Genomic DNA, 23,253 nt, shown 5'->3' with positions numbered 1-23,253 from the left:
TTTTTGACGTTACCACTAGGTAACGTTATTACGTCACAAGTTTAAATTGTTTAAAACGTCTGAAGAAAACAATGAAAGCGCTTACGTTTTAACAAGTGTTGCCTTTTTATTTTATTTTAATATTGATTGCCGGACACTGAGATATTTATTTTATTTCTTTTGGATATATATATATATATATATATATATATATATATATATATATATATATATATATATAATCACTTCTATAAGAAGGTATGGTCACCCTGCACATACATACACGTGCGTGTAGGTGCGCTGCAATCTGATTTGCTGAAACTTTAAATAGCTATAACTCCCTTGATTTTCAACCAAACAGGATGGGATTTGGAACATAGATATATATATAATGGACTTCTACAAGAAGATATGGTCAACATGCACATGCATACACATGCGTGTACAAACGCTGCAATCTGATTGGCTGAAACTTTAAACAGCTATAACTCCCTTGGTTTTCAACCAAACAGGTTGTGATTTGAATAAGATATATATATATATATATACATATAATGGACTTCTATAAGAAGGTATGGTCACCCTGCACATACATACACGTGCGTGTAGGTGCGCTGCAATCTGATTGGCTGAAACTTTAAACAGCTATAACTCCCTTGGTTTTAAACCAAACAGGGTGGGATTTAGAACATAGATAGATGTAATGGGCTTCTACAAGAAGGTATGGTCACCATGCTCATGTATGCACGTGCGTGCACGTGAAATGGGTAAAATCAAAAATACACTTGAATGAGCATTTTTTTTTTTATACTTTTGGATTTAGTACTTTAATATTTAGCATATTAAAATATATAGATTGTGTAGAGAATATGATATGGTCATTACCCACATGCATTAACATGCGCAAGTGTGCAATGATAAAATTTGAATGAACATGGTACACTTCTGGGTAAACGTTGTTAAAGTCTCAAATGCATAAAGTTTGTCTTATTTAATTACGCTTACAGGGAATATTACTATGAAACGGAGTTGGGGAGCGTTTGGGGAACATCTGTAACGGTCCCCGTTACAATTAGCACTAGTTCCTTTTGTTTCATGAAAATTTTTTCAAAGTGCGTTAAATGTTTACATGGTGTAAAATTATGATGTACAGTTTTAACGCACTTTGAAAAATTTTTTTCAAAGTGCGTTGATTTGGTCCCAAATTCAACGCACTTTGAAAAAATTTTTCAAAGTGCGTTAACCTGGTCCCAAAACTTAACGCACTTTGAAAAGATTTTTCAAAGTGCGTAATTTTTCAAAGTGCGTTGTAACAGACATAAATGAAACAATGTCTTGCATTCTGTAACTATTCATTAACTGTCACTATCATCATGTGGACTAAATGAAAAAAGATTGCTTTTAATTAGATTTTTTCCCTTTCCTTTCAGATCTACATGTATTTGACAAAAAAAAAACGTAATTAAGACGGATTTTTTGTTAAATAATTTTGCATGATTATCTTATTCTATTGATCTTAAATTATTTTGCATATAGTGATTAATTATCAAAGGTGAATAGCACAAGGTGATACTAGTAATTCCTTCCAGTAAAATACAAGGTTTGATCCAAAAGCATTATGGCTTTACACATAGGTCTTTGACCATAACCTTATGATCATTATGGTGAAAGACTAACATATGAAGCCATAATGCTACAATTCTGCAGCTGACATGAAAGTTGCATGTCCTTTGGATGAGACGACCTTATAAATCAAGGCCCCATGTATGGCATGCGTAAGCATGATGAAGATCTCACTGCTCCATGGCCCAAGTGCCAAGTAAATAAAGTCCTTAACAGGTACATACACAAAGTTAATATGATGATGTCTCTTTATGAGTGAAAATTCTCAAACGGGATGTAAAACAACAGTCAATCAATACTACCATGTAAATTGGCCATTTTTTGTTCCTTGTCCAGCGGTAATATTGATTGATTGTATGATGTTTAATGTCCCTCTCCAGAATTTTTCACTCATATGGAAATGCCACCACTCGTCGTAAGAAAGCTGTTAATATTGTACATGTACTATACTTAAAACCATTGAGCAGGGAGGGATGTTTTCGTGCAAGCTCATACTGCAACACAGGACCTCAGTTTATATGGTCTCATCTGAATGACCAGTCTCCATGTCCCACAGGGGGATTCGAACCCATGACATAAGGATTTACTTCTCTACTCTAGAGCTGAGACTTTAACCACTGCGCCACACAGGCGATGCCATTGGTAATAAAATACTCTTTTATAAATTAAAAAAAATCAATTATTTTTGTAACGATACTTAAGTTTATAATTTCAACTTAGTAACAAAAAAATGTAGTATAATCATGTACCTGTAGCTTAAGATAAGCAAAACTTAAAATATTGCATATTCTTTTGATGTTTTTCTAAATCAAAAATATAGAAGATTCTAATTACAAAAATATACATCTTTTAAAAACAAAAACAAAATAACTCCTATGTTTTCAGTAAAGTAAATATAAAAACAGAGAAACAAGTAACATAAATGTATCACCTTCCCCTCAAACACAACCATAAATAAAATTCATGTAAAACGTATTTATCTACACTTAGGGAATTTTCTTTCAGACATTGATGAAACAAACCAAGATATTCTTTAAAGCCTTCTGTGAAGGTGGAATATTTCAAAAATGAATGGTATGGAACAACAGTACTGTTGTTAATGGCATATCTATATTTCTTTTAATATTTCCTTGACTTTTCTGCTTTAAGAGAATATTGAGGCACTGAATGTTTAAAAACCTGAAAAAAAAAAAATGAAATGAAATTTGTGCAAAACAATGTAGGCTAAGAGTAAAAAAGCATGTCTTCTATGCTTTATAATTACTATTATTAATTCTTCAGATTGCAATACATAAATATAATGTATCCGCAATCTAAATATTTTCCGTAATTACTATATATATGTAGTATGGAAAGGAGGAATGAGTAAACATACATTGAAAATTCATAAATACATATATATTGAAAACATTATGGCTGGACCGGGAATCGAACCTGGGACCCCTGTATTTCTAGTCAGGTGCTCTAACCACTGAGCTATCCAGGCCGATGTCCTCAGTCCAGCCTAATTTCCTACATATATAACAAAGTAATTGCTTTTAACATTTTATAATGAACTTGTCTACATCAGACTCTTAACCCTCTGACTAGCTGTCGGTATATCAATTATAGAACATACTAAGGTGGTTAGGTCACATTCTAATGCAACTGTTAGTAAAGTGCTTTTGATTTTATACTACACTAATATTTGACATCTGGTTAAACAAATATTAAAATTAAAATAAGAATAAACGCTTTTGACTGTAACATCATACATGTTATAAGATGATGCAAAAACAAGTTTTATGATGCATTTCATGTTACATGTACAAAATTAAACAAAATGAAAAGTAAACATCAGAGAAAATGCATAGATTGCATTGGAATGGAAATAACTATTTTCTCATTTCTTATTTGCAATCAATAATGTTGATTTATGATTAAATGGATTTATTCATTTTACCAACTCTGCTTATGCATCACCTTAAAAAGCTCAGTTTGAAACCCTTAAAATAGCATTAACATTGACTGTTACAAATAACAAGAGGGAAAATAGGTCCTCCAAAATTAACTTCATGGACATAAATCATAAAGTTAACAGCAAATAAGCGCTTATTATGACAGGGATTTGGCACAACAAAAATCCTATTAAAAATAAATATCTTTATATTAAGAATATAGACTTACATGTATATATATCTTGAATAGGGCATTTTTTTATTAAATTTTTTTTTTGAAGTGCACCAAAATAATGTGATGGTCAAATGTAGAAACAATGGGAAAGTACATTGAAAGGAATTACATGTTAAAGGAATGTTAAGGCAATAAAAAATCAGATCAACAACAGATAATCAATCTTCCTTATATATCAAAAAACCTAATGTGATTTTCACTTCCTTAGAGCAAAGTTCCTTTTCTTTGACAAACATAAATGTAAATGCAGCAATAATATCAATTTACAAATTGCATGGACTCTTATTTTACACTTATAGCAACAATAATCACTGAAGAAAAATAAAACTCCTTTTAAATTAAATGAACACATTGTTTATTTAGGTGCACATTTTTTGTGTTTCATATTTCTTGTAAATATATACTGTTAATAAAAATAAACAATATAATAAAATGGACTCACATTTGACATAAATAAATGATATATTCTGACTCATTTATAGAACCAAATCATATGTCTGCTTATCAAGCATCAATCATGAATAACAACAAAACACAAACTTAAAATTGAGCAAAATTAAATACCTAACAACTGAATCTTAATTAATGCTCCTCCCACTTTGAGACAAATAAATAATGGTAATCAGGGTACCAACATTAAAAAACATCATGAGCATATTAGACCAGTAGTCCTCACTTCTAGACCTAGTAAACACATGGTCATCCCAGCCCTGGAACCTTCCTGAGGAGATATCCGATTCTGAGATGATTGCCGAGACAGACGGTACCTCAGGCCCTGAGGCCTCATCAGATTCTGCCGCAGACAAGCTTCCATGTGACACAGACTCAATAACCTGAGTGGGGTCAACAAATATTGACATCACCTCGCTGTCATGGTAACTGCTGTTATTGGCAGTGACGTTCTGATGGTTACTGAAGAGGTCACCTGGTTTCACTGACATGGCACATGACTCGTACAAGGAATGTGATTGGCTGTTGAGATGTTTGGAATGTAGTGGGTGGTGTGACTGATTAAAGGAATGTGATTGGTCAGTGACTTGATGGGAATTCAAAGGGAACTGGCCTATTTGTTGGTCTGGTGAAGTTTCTACGGAGGACTCTAAACTCATGACAGCTTCCTATATAATGACAAAAGAACAACCAATGAAATCCAAGGAGGTGCCAGTTTAATCTGATATGGACTACATATTAGAATATCTTGTAAAAAATATATTTATTAATACAAAAAACAAAAACCCAAACAGAAGAAATATAATTTTGTAAGATTTTTTTTGTAAGATCTGTTTTTTTTTTTTGGAAGATGATAATTAAATGAATCACTCTTTGTATATTTTATAGAAAACATTATTCCTACCCATCCTCCTTGGTTTATAATGAAGTCTGCTGCGTAATCAGACAGTAGTCGTGTGGTATAGCTGATCAGGTTCCCTATTCCCCTGTGTCCAGACTCCACCGCTCTCCATGTAACACTCTGTCCATACACCAACAGTAACACAACCTACAATTTATAAATATATCACATGTAACTAAACAGTTATAACACTGTTCATACACCAACAGTAACACAACCTACAATTTATATATATATATATATATCACACGTAACTAAACAGTTATAACACTGTCCATACACCAACAGTAACACAACCTACAATTTATATATATATCACGTGTGACTAAACAGTTATAACACTGTCCATACACTAACAGTAACACAACCTACAATTTATATATATATCACGTGTGACTAAACAGTTATAACACTGTCCATACACCAACAGTAACACAACCTACAATTTATATATATATATATATATCACACGTAACTAAACAGTTATAACACTGTCCATACACCAACAGTAACACAACCTACAATTTATATATATATCACGTGTGACTAAACAGTTATAACACTGTCCATACACCAACAGTAACACAACCTACAATTTATATATATATCACGTGTGACTAAACAGTTATAACACTGTCCATACACTAACAGTAACACAACCTACAATTTATATATATATCACGTGTGACTAAACAGTTATAACACTGTCCATACACCAACAGTAACACAACCTACAATTTATATATATATATATATATCACACGTAACTAAACAGTTATAACACTGTCCATACACCAACAGTAACACAACCTACAATTTATATATATATCACGTGTGACTTAACAGTTATAACACTGTCCATACACCAACAGTAACACAACCTACAATTTATATATATATCACACGTAACTAAACAGTTATAACACTGTCCATACACCAACAGTAACACAACCTACAATTTATATATATATCACGTGTGACTAAACAGTTATAACACTGTCCATACACTAACAGTAACACAACCTACAATTTATATATATATCACGTGTGACTAAACAGTTATAACACTGTCCATACACCAACAGTAACACAACCTACAATTTATATATATATCACGTGTGACTAAACAGTTATAACACTGTCCATACACCAACAGTAGCACAACCTACAATTTATATATATATCACACTTAACTAAACAGTTATAACACTGTCCATACACCAACAGTAGCACAACCTACAATTTATATATATATCACGTGTGACTAAACAGTTATAACACTGTTCATACACCAACAGTAACACAACCTACAATTTATATATATATATATATCACACGTAACTAAACAGTTATAACACTGTCCATACACCAACAGTAACACAACCTACAATTTATATATATATCACGTGTGACTAAACAGTTATAACACTGTCCATACACCAACAGTAACACAACCTACAATTTATATATATATATATATATCACACTTAACTAAACAGTTATAACACTGTCCATACACCAACAGTAACACAACCTACAATTTATATATATATCACGTGTGACTAAACAGTTATAACACTGTCCATACACCAACAGTAACACAACCTACAATTTATATATATATCACGTGTGACTAAACAGTTATAACACTGTCCATACACCAACAGTAACACAACCTACAATTTATATATATATCACGTGTGACTAAACAGTTATAACACTGTCCATACACTAACAGTAACACAACCTACAATTTATATATATATATATATATATCACACTTAACTAAACAGTTATAACACTGTCCATACACCAACAGTAACACAACCTACAATTTATATATATATCACGTGTGACTAAACAGTTATAACACTGTCCATACACCAACAGTAGCACAACCTACAATTTATATATATATCACACGTAACTAAACAGTTATAACACTGTCCATACACCAACAGTAACACAACCTACAATTTATATATATATCACACGTAACTAAACAGTTATAACACTGTCCATACACCTACAGTATCACAACCTACAATTTATATATATATCACACGTAACTAAACAGTTATAACACTGTCCATACACCAACAGTAACACAACCTACAATTTATATATATATCACGTGTGACTAAACAGTTATAACACTGTCCATACACCAACAGTAGCACAACCTACAATTTATATATATATCACACGTAACTAAACAGTTATAACACTGTCCATACACCAACAGTAACACAACCTACAATTTATATATATATCACGTGTGACTAAACAGTTATAACACTGTCCATACACTAACAGTAACACAACCTACAATTTATATATATATCACACTTAACTAAACAGTTATAACACTGTCCATACACCAACAGTAACACAACCTACAATTTATATATATATCACGTGTGACTAAACAGTTATAACACTGTCCATACACCAACAGTAACACAACCTACAATTTATATATATATCACGTGTGACTAAACAGTTATAACACTGTCCATACACCAACAGTAACACAACCTACAATTTATATATATATCACGTGTGACTAAACAGTTATAACACTGTCCATACACTAACAGTAACACAACCTACAATTTATATATATATCACGTGTGACTAAACAGTTATAACACTGTCCATACACCAACAGTAACACAACCTACAATTTATATATATATCACGTGTGACTAAACAGTTATAACACTGTCCATACACCAACAGTAACACAACCTACAATTTATATATATATATATATATCACACTTAACTAAACAGTTATAACACTGTCCATACACCAACAGTAACACAACCTACAATTTATATATATATCACGTGTGACTAAACAGTTATAACACTGTCCATACACCAACAGTAACACAACCTACAATTTATATATATATATATATATCACACTTAACTAAACAGTTATAACACTGTCCATACACCAACAGTAACACAACCTATAATTTATATATATATCACGTGTGACTAAACAGTTATAACACTGTCCATACACCAACAGTAACACAACCTACAATTTATATATATATATATATATATCACACTTAACTAAACAGTTATAACACTGTCCATACACCAACAGTAACACAACCTACAATTTATATATATATCACGTGTGACTAAACAGTTATAACACTGTCCATACACCAACAGTAGCACAACCTACAATTTATATATATATCACGTGTGACTAAACAGTTATAACACTGTCCATACACTAACAGTAACACAACCTACAATTTATATATATATATATATCACGCATAACTAAACAGCTACAACACTGTCCATACACCAAAAGTAACACAATTAACCTGCAGATGTATCACAATTTACAGTTAAAATCATATTGGAGCTATTGTACATACTAACAAAAACAAGAGATGTTTGTAAAACAATTATGCCCCCCTCCCCCACAAATTGGTATCTTTTTAAGTCCAAAAAGGCATAACTCTGTCAAAAATGGTGTGATCATACCCAAAACAGAACTTGACCTAGATATGCATCTGACTAATTTGTATACTTAATTCTATTTCAATATGTGCAACCTCTCAAAAGAAAATGAATGGAAACTGCAAATTATTGGAATTTTTCTAAGTCCAAGGGGCATAAATCTGTCAATAATGGTGGGATTGTACCCAAAACAGAACTTGACCTAGATATTCATCTGACTAGTCTGTATACTAAATTCCATTTCAATGTGTGCGACCTCTCCAAAGAAAATGAACGGAAACTGCAAAAATATGGAATTTTTCTAAATTTAAGGGGCATAACTCTGTCAATTATGGTGCGATTGTACCCAGAACAGAAGTTGACCTAGATATTCATCTGACTAATTTGTATACTTAATTCCATTTCAATATGTGCAATCTCTCAAAAGAAAATGAACGGAAACTGCAATTTATTGGAATTTTTCTAAGTCCAAGGGGCATAACTCTGTCAATTATGGTGCGATCGTACCCAAAACAGAAGTTGACCTAGATATTCATCTGATATATCTGTATACCAAATTTCATATCAGTATGTGCAATGGTTATGAAGAAAATGAACGGAAACTAAATGAACAGACAGACCGACAGACCTACCGACCGACCGACAGACAGCAGCAAAGCAATATGCCCTCCCTTCTTAGAAGGGGGGCATGATTAACTTACTTGACCAATACAGCTTAAATACTTGTACTGACAACAAATTTACAATGGATGATAAAATAAAAATTTGATAAACATTTAAAATATATGCAGGACCTAACCTCACCTACAAATACTAAAGTATGCAAGGAAAGATAACCTTTTTTTTTCTAATACATGTACTAGAATAGAAATAAACATGATTTTACCAATTTCTTCTTACCTGTCTCCAGCCTGGCAAATTTTGATCTACAATTTGATTGGCTGATTCCCTGAAAGCTTCATATGAAAAGGTCTGTTGACCTCCAATGAAAAGTTGATGAAGCGCGTCCTCCAGCTGAAACTCGTACTTGGCTCGCACCTCATCTCCTATCCTGGCCAGGACCCGGGCAGCATTGGACTGGGGGGTCAAAGGAGGGGTCAAAAGGGGGGAGACAACTTCTCCATTTCTCTGTTTCTTTAAAACTGAAAGTAAGATAGTTATAAAGGTTTTCCTTGTTTAAACATTTTCATGATTAGTGAAAAAATGACGTATACACATTCACAAATATGACTGTACACAAACTAAAATAACAGCCTACAAATATGCTAAAGTTCCTCCCATTAATTAACAAATTAAATGGATAAGAGTAAGAGTTATCTTCCTTCATTCATAGTATCAACAAATTCCATCTTTCATCTTGAACAAGATTCATCTCAATATCAAAGATTCTTCCTTTTCTAGAAAACACCCTTTCCCTCTCAAAATATTTTGCAGATCTATAGATAGAGGTATTCAAGGGAGATAATCATATATATATATCAAGTTTGAAATGTTTAAATTTTATATAAAAGTGCTAAGCAGTACTTTATCAACATTTTTTAAAGAAAGCTACATCCAAATACTTTTGTTTTACTACATGTATAATCTTTATATAGAGCGAAGAACCTTTAACATCTTTATGTATACTTAAGAGGGTCCTGTTAATTATAGAACCTGGACTTAGCATAACTTACCATTCTCTAACTCTGACTCCAGTGAGTAGAGTTCTTCACTAAGCTCCGCCCTCATACAATTTAGAACACTCTCCTCTACAGCTGGGGAGGAATGATTGACAATATGTAGGCGGAGCTTCGATCTGTCACCGGGTGTGAAGTCAGTGGGAGGAGTCATGACACTGTGGCAGCTACAGCCGTCAATCTCGTGAGAAGTGACAGAGTCCACCTCGTCGGGGGAGGGGCCAAAGTTCTCTATAGACATACTGGAGCAGGAGTCAGGTGATGAGGAGGAAATGTCATCATTTCTAAAAATAAACATATATTGTCAATGAATATAAAGCCAACAGTAACATATAAATATCAAAAAATGTCTCCATACTCATATAAAAATGATTTTTTTTTATTTCTGCATCAATATCTTCTACACAATTTTTACTTTTAATAATTTATTACTTCAAAAACTTCATACCGCTTACTTTTCTTGATTCCATGTTTTATAGGACATTATGAAGACTACACATACATATATACATGTAAAAGTACTTTCAAGCAATTAAATTAAATGCACTTGTAGTTCACATACCCACTAATTTCTCTGTGATATTCCCCCTTGTCAAAACCATTACAGGCATCCACCTTGTCTAAGTTTTTCTGTTGCCTTTTTATTTCTCTCTCCACAACCAGTCTAACCACATCAGAGAGGAGCGATTCCATAAACTCCTGAATCTCGGGAGAAATGTCATTCAACTCATCCTCTCCTTCAGTCACTGGTACAGCGGTCTCCAAATTTTTCCAGTCTTCCAGGGAAGGTTCAAATCCTAATGATTTAGGGGTAGTGGTGGTGGCTGCCTTGTGCGATGCAAACAGTGTGTCGGGGTGGAGCCAGGCATCATTCCCTGGCGACAGAACCTGCTCAGTATTGAGATCGCTTGATTGAACACATGGTGAGGCATTCTGGGACAATTCATCGTCTGCTCTGTAGTCATCCGAACTCTCCTTGTCTGTCGAAGGTGACCAAACTTGAGATTTATAATTCAATGTAACATTTTTCTTGAAATTTAAAGACAGTTTAGAAGGTGACACAGCTTCCAGGGACCATGATTTTCGTCTCGGGGCCTGTTCCTCAGTGATTGAATATGAAGATTGTTGAGCATACAGATGATCTGCAGTTTTCTGTTTTTGTAGGAATGATCTGTGATGGCAATGCTTATGTAAGTCGGGAGTCACAGGCAAAGAATGGCAGAATCTTCCTCTAATAAAAGAAACTTACTTTATCAAATCAGTTCATCAGTGATGGTTTAAATCACAAAATTCAGTCTACTCAATGAAAAAAAGTAAAATAACAGGCACATTCAGATCAAAGGCTGTGTCTTTCATGATTTATGAAGTTTATTAATATACTTATAAATCATAAAAGGGAAATCTTAATAAACTGAAAATAAAAGTTATGCGCAGCCCCTTTCTATCTTTGCATGCTAGTGATGCTTTTTGATAATTTTTTTTTCATTAGATACACAATTATCTTCATGAAAATTGTACTTTTTTGAATTATATCTTTTAATGATATTAATTAAAAAATGTTTAATAGACTGAAAAGTCAAATTTAAGAGAAAATACTGGAGTATTGGGTAAACTGGATTAAAGCCCGGACTGCACTGCAATCTATGCATTGATTATCATACGACACGTTGTTACCTGAATAAGTCTGTAGACTGGATGGACTGTGATGGCGAGTCGTGAGGATTGTATCCTATAAAGTTCAGGACTATCAGCTTCGTCTCTAGGTTAAAGTTTTCAGGGGAGTACGGTGGGGTGGCAGGAGATTTAGCTGCCATTGTTATCTGCAAAGTAAATTTAATACATTCAGTAAAAATATTAATGATCAATTTAGATAAACATTTCTGTGACCCGAACATATTCTTTCACTGTTTCCACAACAAAAAGAGATGCTTGTAAAACACTTATGCCCCCCTCCCCCCAAATTGGATTTTTTTTCAGTTCAGTCCAAAAAGGCATAACTCTAAAATGGTGCGATTGTACCCAAAACAGAACTTGACTAAGATATTTATCTGATAAATCTGTATACCAAATTTCATCTCAGTATGTGCAACCTCTGCAAAGAAAATGAACAGAAACTGCAAATAATTGGAATTTTTCTTAGTCCAAGGGACATAACTCTGTCAAAAATGGTGCGATCTTACTCAAAACAGAACTTGACCTAGATACATGTATACCTCTGATAAATCTGTACGCTAAATTTCATTTCAGTATGTGCAACGGTTGCGAAGAAAATGAATGGAAACTGCAAATAATTGAAATTTTTCTAAGTCCAAGGGACATAACTCTGTCAAAAATGGCGTGATTGTACCCAAAACAGAACTTGACCACGATCTTCATGCATTATAACAGTATATCAAATTTCATTTCAGTATGTGCAACGGTTGTGAAGAAAATGAATGGAAACTGCAAATAATTGAAATTTTTCTAAGTCCAAGAGCATATAATTCTGTCAAAAATGGTGCGATCGTATCCAAAACAGAACTTGACCTAGATATACCTCTGGTAAATCTGTACGCTATATTTTATTTCAGTAAGTGCAACGGTTGTGAAGAAAATAAATGGGAACTAAGTGGACCTACCAACCGACAGACGATCAGCAGCAAAGCAATATCCCCTCCCTTCTTCGAAGGGAGGCAGGCTATAAAAGATTCCTTATAATTATTGTTAAAACCCGTACCAAACATTCTAACAAATGCTCATGAGCAGCTCATGAGACTCACATGAGAATCAAGTAAGAATTGCATGCAAATTAGGTAGAATTGGATTTTGCTCATGTGCAGATTGTTAGTCTTTGTTAGGGAGGAAAATACTAACCAAAATGCACATGTGCAAAATTATGCTCACCTCAATGCTCATGAGCAAAAGTCTATTCAATTTGCTCACCTAAGAACAGCCTTATTTAAGATGTAGCATTGGTAGTGATTTTTCTAAGTTCCGTTTTCTCACGTGAGCAAGAGGTGAGCAAGAGGTGAGGAAATTGGACATAATCAAAATTCAGTATTACAAGTAGAACCAAAACCAAAGAATTACAAGTCTCAATTCCTCACGTGAGGCTCACGTGAGGAAATACAATACTTTGACACTCTATGTGGTCCAAGCTTTCCCAAGCCTTTATTACAAATTGACCATGTGTTAAGTGTTAACACTTCCTGCTGATAGCATCACAAATGATTGGGGACCAGGCAGGAATATCTTAATTTCTTGAGCTTAATCTTCATATTCCCATCAATTTGAAAATGCTTTCCTCTACCTAAACAACCTGTTGTGTCCCCCACTGTTACTTGAAGTGGGGCAGTATCCAATGAGGAGAGCCAGTCAGGATTTGTGGGCCTTCTCAGACCAGTTCAAAATTTCAATACAAAGTGTTTGTGAGGGACATTGAAAGTATATGGATTAATACAGTAAAGAACTGAAATATGCTTTTGGAAATACATGTCATCACCATTTTGAACAAGATGCCAGCCTTTAAAAGTTACAAATGTATCCAGTATGTTCATGGGATGAGGAAATGATTAAAGATCAATTAGATATTACCATGGTGCAGCCACAATGAAGGAAAATTTCAAAGATTTGCTGATCTGAGAATAGGGTAAGCGCTTTGAAATTTATTATCCCCCCCCCCCTCTCATTTCAGATATTACTTATTTAAAAAAATATGTTTTTGTTTTAATTATCAGTGTATTTAATTTTGATATATTTAATGCAGAATGTTATCAGGAATTACAGTTTAGTTAAGAACTATAAATATGGTAAGAACAGGTCAGAGTGTACAATTAATTGACAGCCTCAGTGCGGTATTCTATGGATTACAATTGTACTTAAGTTGCTAATTAAATATTGATGCATATGATTTTTCTATTGACTGGCTTTTCATGACCAACGGAACCTTGAAAATATACTAACTATAGCTTCAAATTTTTTACAGATGAACGTTGTAATCTGTCAATCAAAGGATCTGCAGATTAATCACGGGCCCTAGCTGAGCTTGCATATATACATGACGGAGTTCTGATGTTGGCACTCATTTAAAGGAAATGCAAGGAAAAAGAATGGAACAGGATAAATTGGTTCTGATTCTTATGACCACTGGATTATTTTTTTAAACACAAGTATGACTGCATGCCACTGATAAATTCGGCAAAGGCAGAAACATCTACTTAGCCTCCAAGACAACTTTAAGACAACTTTAATCCATCTAGTACTAGTGCAGTCAAAAATGTTGACTGGACATTTACATTGGATGTTCTATGTTAATCTACTGGAAATATGGAACTATTGGATAATATGTTGATATGTGAACATGGTGAACAATGGTGAATAACCAGAAATAAATTTGATAATTTTTTTTAATTATTAAAAAAAAACAGAGACATATAAAACCATATATGGTTTTATATGTCTCTGAAAAAAAAGCAATAACCACAAGACATATCTAAGGAATATTTTGCATCAACTTCAAAACATGGGATTCTCTGCATGTTTTGCACCATTGTCAACAATTTAAAATGGAAACATACCGTAAGAAACTTATGTGAATAGTCTGATATGACAGCGACAGCAAGCAGCTTGCCCTACATGCTCAATGATCAAATTTACATTGGTCTTGCGTTGAATAATCATTGTAATTATTTATGTGAAACAGTCTGTATGATTCTTCATTCAGAGAATTATTTTCCTAAACCTATTTACCTGGCTGACACTGCTCAACTTCGTTGACTTGTAAACTTTCTTCACATTTCATATGCTTTAACCGACACCGGAAGTGTGTTATACGTCATCGTTTATTGGGCTCATCACAGTCACGAGAAATTTGCCAGTAAAAATTTTTCCTGTGGATAAAAAGTGATTTTTGTCAACCGTCAAGATGGCTATGAGTGATCAAGATGTCCAAAAACAGGTAATGGTAAAGTTAAATGCAGAGCTTGGTATTATATGCCTGAAATTACAAAAGGTTTCCTGAAAATTTACATTATCAGCATATTGATTTCTTAACAACAAAAATATTCCACTTCTGTTTAACCTTTACACAGAACTTTGGCTTAGATAAATGCATTATTTGAGTTAATAATTTAAGAAAAAGATGCATTTACACTTTATGGCTATTTTCTTTGTTCTTTCTTTCTGAACCTGGAAGATTTACAGATTTAATTGAAAGTGGCAGTTTAGTTAACATCTAGGCTGTCAGTGTCAAATGCTACCTCAGAGCCATGAATTAATATTCCATGAGCATGGTAACACAACAGAAAGCTTAGAATTAGAATGCCTATTGTATAAAAAAAAAATACCAACATTTAACAGGTCCAGTCCAAAGACTATTTCTATAATACCTAGGTTCCTAGGTATTTAAAGCTACCCAAAGTAGCTATTTTTACGGCCGATGATATATACACGACCGTCGTGCGCACTATATGGAAAGTCTATTTACACGACCGTCGTGCAAATAGCTATTGCAAAGTGATGAGATATATACACGACCGTCGTGCATAGATATTAAGTAAAATCTATTCACACGACCGTCTTGCATATAGCTACTGCACATTACCCGAGATATGTACACGACCGCATTTATCGTCGTGTAACGTTACCCTAAATTCGTCCGCACCCTAAATTCGTCCCCAAACTTCTCGAGACCAGCACGTTTCGAACTTCGTATCGAAGACGTCATTTTCAATTGTTTTGACGAAAACACAATGATGCAACTTTTTCAGCAATTATTTTTCAGAATTTGCAGTTTAAACTAGTATTAAACTTAAATAAATAAAAATACTTAAAATATCTGATTATTCCTTATGCCTATTTTATTGAAAGCGTACAGTTATAGTAACTTACGTTCCCCAAAATTACTTCCAGATCTAATATACCTTAATTTTATACCCGTCGGTGTATTGAATTACGTGCATGGGCTTTTAATTTAAGAATTTGATAAAAAGAAATCAACGCTCAAAAATCATAAATCAAAATTTATTTTATTGAACAGTCATTTTATTGAGCCGACCAAAGAAGGTGAATTTTTGTCACCATTTTTACCAGTTTGACAGGTGCTGAGTGCTGACGTGGTGCAATGGATGCATTGAAGCATAACTAATCCAGCGGGCTTCTACTGGGTCGAAATTCACGATATAATCAAGTAAAACAAGATCTTTCCTGCAAATTCTTTTATTTCTCATTTTCTGCAGATCTATATAGTAGATGAAATTTTTCCCCCCTGTAATGTGGATATTTCACACATTATTATAATAGTTAAATGTGATCAATTCAAGTCTAACATTAAATTATAATAGTTTTCCTATTGTTCTTTTTTTTCAGATTGTGCCCGACTTGCACTCACTGCTCAAATATTTTGATATTCTATCGGTTTTTGCCAGTAAGGTCAACGAATCCTGGAAAATCTAAAATAAAACATTGTATAATTCACATATCAGGTAAATTGGTGAGCATGCAATAACATGATATCGTTGAAAGCACGTTCGTTTTTTTTTTTTAATTTCATTAAATAAAACGGAGTCGGTATAATCGAAAGCAATTTAATGTTCTTTATATAATGAAGAGAGGAAACTTTCCACTTCCTTTACGGTTCTCACAAAAAAAATCACCTTCTTTCAACTAATCAAAATTAAGTATACATATAAAATAGTTATCCGCGTGCAGATATAATTACCGGTACATTTATTTATCGTCTGATTCATGCAGTTTTGTAATTAAGGTGCTATACCATAATTGGGAGATTCTGCTTGTGAAGTCAAAGAGAATTATTAATAAAATTTTGTTTGTTTTTTTTTTTTTTTTTTTTTTTTTAAAGTAACATAAGTTCATAAAAAAGCAGGTTTGAGAATTATTTCTTGAAATTAAATTTTAGAGCCTTTTGAAAATATATTGAGGTCATTATACCCCCCGCTTGAAAAGCGGGAGGGTATATAGTAATCGTTAATTCCGTCCGTCCGTCTGTACGTCCGTCCGTCCGTCCGTCTGTCTGTCTGTCTGTCCGTCCGTCTGTTACGCTTTGGGGTACCCATCTCTTATCCGCAACTCCTCTCATACCACTGAATGAAATTTGATGAAACTTTCACAGAATCTTTATTACATATTGCCATTGTGCACCTCCTATTTTACTTTTTGATCTGACACATATTTTGGATTTCCCGGCCACAGGAAAACATGGACTTTTTCACCAGTTATAACCATATGGGAGGCGGGGGGTATCATTTAGTGAGCTCATGCTCACAGTACCTCTAGTTTTTATATACAATAATTTAAAGAGGTTCTCGATTTTATTTCCTAATATGGAGAGAAATTTTCATTTTATTTAGGTTGTGCATCATTTGTTCTCAATATTTCCCCAATTATACAAGATATCGGCACCACTGGCACTGAGATGTTTGAATTAAATCAGTGCATCAGGTCATTTTTTCATGTTAATTGTTTATTCCACAGATTCCATATCCTTAATTTATTGAAAGAAATGGTTTAATTAATACAACAAAGTTCAAAAGTCAACAAGAAGTAAATGATTTCTGTCAACAAGTGACAATTACTACATACATCGGATACATGTAACCAAATAATTGGTCGTACATGCGAACCGTCTTAATTGGGACGAAACGCTTCGGTGCGAATGGTCCTGTGGGGACGAACCGTCTCGCACTCAAACAAGAAAAGATATACAATGCATGTTTAATGTTTACACGACGGTTGTGTAAATAGTCATTGAAATTATATACACGACGGTCGTGCGAATAGTCATTGAAATTATATACACGACGGTCGTGCGAATAGTCATTGAAATTATATACACGATGGTCGTGCGAATAGTCATTGAAATTATATACACGACGGTTGTGTATATAGACACTGCCTATTTTTACCTACTTTCTGCTTTACTTGCATTTTGTGGCCAAATGCAGGAACGGCGCAACATGGTGAGCACAAAATATCTTAATAGAGTCACACTGATGATGGATATGACAAAAATTTGGCCAAAAAATGATTACTTCGTTTATTATCAATTTTGCATAGAAACTTATGTAAAATTGCCGATTTAGGAAGTAATCATTTTTTGGCCAAAATTTTGTTTTATTCATCATTAGTGTGACTGTATCAAAAGATACAGTATTCACCATGTTGCGCCGTTTGGTCTTTGTGCCGCAAAATGCAGAAATTATAAAAAGGATGACTGCACTTAAGGAAACTTAGATATTGCGACATAATTAATTTTAAAAATGGGCATATTTCTTTCAATGGTAGAAATGGCCAATGTCTTAACTGCAACTTTGTGTAATTACGTTAATTAAAAGTTTGTATTAACGAAGTTCGAAGTCGTTTTTATTGGGAAGGGTCATCGCATATTCTGGAATCTACATAGGATAATGAGTACGCCCACCTTTTTACAGGCTTAATACATAGTCAGCGCATGTTTGTCTATTGTTCTCCTTTTTATGGTAGTTGTATATTTATATATATTACCTCATATTAAAAGGAGATCAATAGACAAACATGCGCTCATGGTTAAAAAGAGAAAAAACTGTTTCTCGTGTGTTCACTTTCTCTATAGTAAACAGGCCATTTTGACCACGTTGTTACCTGTTGAATATTATAATTAACCACGTGATTTCTATACCCAGGTAACTCTGTGAAAACTAAAATTCCATCACATGACGTGTAAGGAAACACGCATTCTGCTGGGCGATAATGATTGTCCATATCTGTTTCAATCCATTCCCATCGAGCCACGGGTTATTCTTTTTTCTCTTAGATATCTATAAGATAATTCTTATATCTATCTCAAAAGCGTTTAATTTTACTATTTTTATATATTTTCGAGTGTATTTTATGTCTCTACATGTTCGTAGTCTACAAGAAAAAAGAGATTTATTTATTATGTTTTGAACCATCGCTTATCATGAACATCCAAAGTAAGATCCAGTAAATAAAAATGAAATTATACCATCCTAAGCACACTAATTTATGGGGAGAAGAAATTAAGAAAATTTCAGTAAGGCCATACTAAATAAATTGCTAGATTCTCATCCGAATTTTTTTAAAAATCGAGGCGGGCGGGCGGCTTTTATTTTATATTTTTTATTTTTTCAATTTTGCAGATTTTTTATTGACTTGGTCAATCGGTGTAATTTTATCTACAATACCCGAATAAAAGTCATAGTTGAGGTTTAATTATCTCTTACTTCACATCATCACCAATCTTTTTCAACCAATGACCCTTGTTTAAAATATATACACATGTATTACAGCAATTACTATCTTTTCATCTGTCAAAATCATGTCGACTTTCGCGGGATTTAAAACGAAAGTACAATGGTAGATGAATACCGATCCCGATCAGAATTAAGACGAAGAAAAACAGAAATAAAAAAAATCGAGGCGGGGATATAAAATCGGGGCGGGCGGGGATGAGAATCTAGGAATATTTTTATTATGGCCTAATTGTGACGTTTTTCTTTCTTTCTTTTTATAAAAAGGGAAAAAATAAACCAAGTCTTAATGTTGTTAGCGGGTCTCGATCCTAGATCCCAGAACTCAATATTATAAATTCTGTGCATTACCGACTGAGCTAGTCGGCACTTGTATTCGAACACGCGAATTGTTGACATCAGCCATTGCTGTTGATTATCAAGGGCTACTTCTACCGGTCGATATTATTTTTTATTAGTTATATACTTTATTTGAAAACTTAAAAAATAATAGTGAAAAACATATGCCGAGAGAGAGAGAAGAGAGAGAGGAATGCACCAAATATAAATACAGTAACAGTATACTATTCTAATTTTAGACCACTCTTCACAATATTAGCTCCGCCTCTTATGCATATTTATAAATCTTATCTCCAATCAAGGGCAGATAAGTCTAATTTCCCGATATTTGCAGAGAGGTGGGGTAAGAAAACACCAAATTATTTTATTACAACGCAGTTTATAAGCTTTATGACATTGCCTTTCATTTGGAAATAGACCAAACTCTATAACAAATGACTTGAGGCAAAAATTAAAACAAAAATAAATGTGACAACAGAGATTGAAAAAGACCCAAAAACCGGCGTTAAGTGCAGTCATCCTTAGGTAAAAATAGCTACTTTGGGTAACTTTAAAATTAAATACCTAGGTAGCTATTAATAGCTACATAGGTAGAAATAGTCTTTGGACTGGACCTGTTTAAGCTGTCGAGTGAGTTAATGTACCCAGCAAGGTTTGATTTACTCACAGTTTCCTTAATTTGTATCAATGAATGAGATGTACATTTTGAAAATGTGCTTTGGTCCGTTCCTTTGATCATTTATATATAAAGTAATGTATACCCCACTGGTTACTTTATTTTTATGTCTTGAGGGATTAAATTTGATATTCCTTTAAACATTTCTTTGTAGATTAAACACATGATGGCTTTCATAGAGCAGGAAGCCAATGAAAAGGCAGAAGAAATTGATGCTAAGGTGGGTGGAACTAAATATTCTACACACATAAATTTTTATTTTTATCTATTAATATTATACAGTATGTTGTTCAATCATCATCAATGAACTTAAAAAGTCATACATGCCAAGTAAATTTACTCAATGCATTAATTATCATGTACATTTAATAAGACAAACTACCGAGTAATATAAACCAATATTTATTCAGGTGTGAGAAATATCAGCGAGTTTCGCAACCTATATTATGCTCGCGAATAATAATCAACACAAACAATTTCTTTTGTTTAGAATGTTTCCCGAGTCACTAAAATTAATGGTTGCGCATTGATTTCAAACTGATGGATCTTGAATAAAAAATGGCATGAAAAATAGTTGATTTACAGCGTTTAGTATTTATAATGCTTTCAGTATGCTGTGGTCATGCAGTATTAATATTCAAAAGACAAATTATTATAATAAGATTTTTTTACAGGCTGAGGAGGAGTTCAACATAGAGAAGGGTAGGCTTGTCCAGCAACAGAGAGTTAAAATCATGGAGTATTACGAGAGGAAGGAGAAACAGGTGGAACTACAGAAGAAAATGTAAGTATGAGTCTCAGTTTCTGACCTTAGCTTTTACTTCCTCGGATTTCCAATGTGGACACTGATTTCAATTTTCAAAAAAACTTTAAAATTTGTGTTTTTAAACCCAATTTTCTCAAATAATTAGTTCTTTGTGTTTCCTGTAAAGTTTGAAATAGTAACATTTATTAATAAACTGAATTTTAAAAAATCTTTCAATTTTTTTTTTTCAGTCAAAGTTCCAATCTTCTGAATCAGGCCCGCCTTCGGATTCTGAAGATGAGAGAAGATCTTCTGAGGGTAGGTATAGTTCTTACAAACAGTAATCATGCTTAAAAGAACTTCAATTGAATAGATTAAGATGCTCATGCAACATTTAAAACAGATATTGATAAATGAAAAAGTGACAAATGACAAGTCATAATAAAATGTATTACTAAGCTACATGTATATGTAACTCAGCCATTTCATAAAGATATTTGAATTTCTCAGGCCTTTTTGTATTCTCCATTGCAATGAATTTAACTACAGGTGTCTTGCTGTCTGCTATTCTTTTTTAAAAGGAAGCAGAAAAAATATTCACATAATAAACAATTCAAACAAGTTAATAAAGAGGCCAGAATTTTCAATGACACATAGGAAGATACCTGATAATCAGATAGAAGAAAATCTAAAATCTCTTTTCAAAGATCTTTACTGAGTATTTAATTTTCTTAGGATTTAATGGAGGATGCCAGAAAAAGACTTGGTCAGATCACAACAGACAGAAATCAGTACAAGAAGTTACTAGAGGGACTTATAGCTCAGGTAAGTACTTAAGGAATCACTGTCTAGTTAGTAGAGTATGCCAGGGCATCAATGATAGTTGGAAATGTGGGATACTTTGCATACTTTGCGTAAAGAGCAGAGTCCGTAATGCAAAAATTATCTTACTATTCCAGCTCTTATTGAAATAATACAAATTCATCAGCTGAAGAAAAGGTTATGACTTCCTCAGAAGTTATATTGATGTTAATTGGCATTATAAAGAGATACTGTCTAAGAACGTAGTTTTAATTTACCTTGTTGATTTCAGGGCCTGTTTCAGCTTATAGAGGCATCCGTTGTATTGAGGTGTCGACAGAATGATGTTGACTTAGTGAAGGTAAAAGTGAAACGCTATCAATTTGAATTTTTAGAAGTTATCTAAGGATCAACATTTATTGAAATGAGATAAATTTATAAACAAAATCAGAGATATATTTTTTTCCCTATTCTAATGATTTATTGAAACTAGATTAAATCATTCTCCTAACATTGTTAAAAATTGTTTAAATCTTTTGAAAACTGTTTTTCACATCACTAAATTTTCTTAGAAATTTATTTTTTGTATAAATAGTTTCATTGGAATTTGAAAGTGAGAGAGATTCACAAAGTCTGCTTTTTGGACATAGTCTGTTAACACAGTAATTCCCTAATAAACCAAAAATATACATGAGAATGAAATTTTTAGCAAGCAGATGGCCTTGTGTATTTAAGAAAAAAAAATTAAAATTTTTGTGAACAAAACAGGAATTACAGATCATTTCTGTTTTTCTAAAAGACTTTCAAAAATCACACCTACATGTAATACATGTATACACTGAAGATGTCTAACATTTATGACATACGTTTTTTTTTCTCTGTAGGAAAGTCTTCCATCAGCTGTACGGCAGTACAAGGAAGCCACAGGAAATGACGTCTCCATCACCATAGATACCGACAACTTCCTGGGAAATGATGTGTAAGTACTCAGGTGGTCAGAGTTGAGCTTTTTATCGAAGAAAGTGAAATATATTTTACAAGAGAAAAGAAACTTTGAATTATGCATGTCCAGTATAACTTGTCAGATCTAATATGTAATATTCATATTCAGAAATCTTGCTTATTATAAAATAAACTCTAAAGTTCTCAGTA

At 33.2% G+C, this 23,253-nt stretch overlaps 2 protein-coding genes across 2 annotated transcripts; one reads left to right on the top strand and one right to left on the bottom strand.

Annotated features, from left to right (window-relative positions):
- Positions 1-4,147: 4,147 nt before the first annotated feature.
- On the bottom strand, positions 4,148-15,102 carry LOC134271806 (uncharacterized). The gene is made up of 7 exons (XM_062754027.1): positions 15,024-15,102; positions 11,970-12,115; positions 10,858-11,526; positions 10,293-10,579; positions 9,520-9,761; positions 5,129-5,272; positions 4,148-4,892 (listed from the first exon to the last, which is right to left on the bottom strand). The coding sequence occupies exons 2-7, from the start codon at positions 12,107-12,109 to the stop codon at positions 4,353-4,355; spliced, it is 2,022 nt and encodes a 673-aa protein (XP_062610011.1). The 5' UTR covers positions 12,110-12,115; positions 15,024-15,102; the 3' UTR covers positions 4,148-4,352.
- LOC134271807 (V-type proton ATPase subunit E-like) lies at positions 15,090-23,119 on the top strand. Its single transcript, XM_062754028.1, has 7 exons — positions 15,090-15,231; positions 20,710-20,775; positions 21,230-21,339; positions 21,552-21,618; positions 22,036-22,125; positions 22,394-22,462; positions 22,986-23,119. Exons 1-7 carry the CDS (start codon positions 15,199-15,201, stop codon positions 23,082-23,084), a joined length of 534 nt encoding a protein of 177 aa, XP_062610012.1. The 5' UTR covers positions 15,090-15,198; the 3' UTR covers positions 23,085-23,119.
- Positions 23,120-23,253: the final 134 nt, after the last annotated feature.

This window comes from Saccostrea cucullata, unplaced genomic scaffold (genome assembly GCF_032062105.1).
Source record: "Saccostrea cucullata isolate Sc308-1 unplaced genomic scaffold, CSIRO_AGI_Scuc_v1 ctg8378, whole genome shotgun sequence".
NCBI lineage: Eukaryota > Metazoa > Mollusca > Bivalvia > Ostreida > Ostreidae > Saccostrea > Saccostrea cuccullata.
This window is presented reverse-complemented; position numbering and strand designations above follow the sequence as displayed.

Bases quoted from the DNA above. Each gene is read 5' to 3' on its own strand.
- LOC134271806 (XM_062754027.1), bottom strand. From the start codon at position 12,109: ATGGCAGCTAAATCTCCTGCCACCCCACCGTACTCCCCTGAAAACTTT. The intron at 10,580-10,857 runs GTATGTGAACTA...GTTTATTTTTAG, and splicing joins TATCACAGAGAAATTAGTGG to AAATGATGACATTTCCTCCT. The intron at 4,893-5,128 runs GTAGGAATAATG...GTCATTATATAG, and splicing joins TTATAAACCAAGGAGGATGG to GAAGCTGTCATGAGTTTAGA.
- LOC134271807 (XM_062754028.1), top strand. From the start codon at position 15,199: ATGGCTATGAGTGATCAAGATGTCCAAAAACAG. The intron at 21,619-22,035 runs GTAGGTATAGTT...TAATTTTCTTAG, and splicing joins TGAGAGAAGATCTTCTGAGG to GATTTAATGGAGGATGCCAG. The intron at 22,126-22,393 runs GTAAGTACTTAA...TGTTGATTTCAG, and splicing joins TAGAGGGACTTATAGCTCAG to GGCCTGTTTCAGCTTATAGA.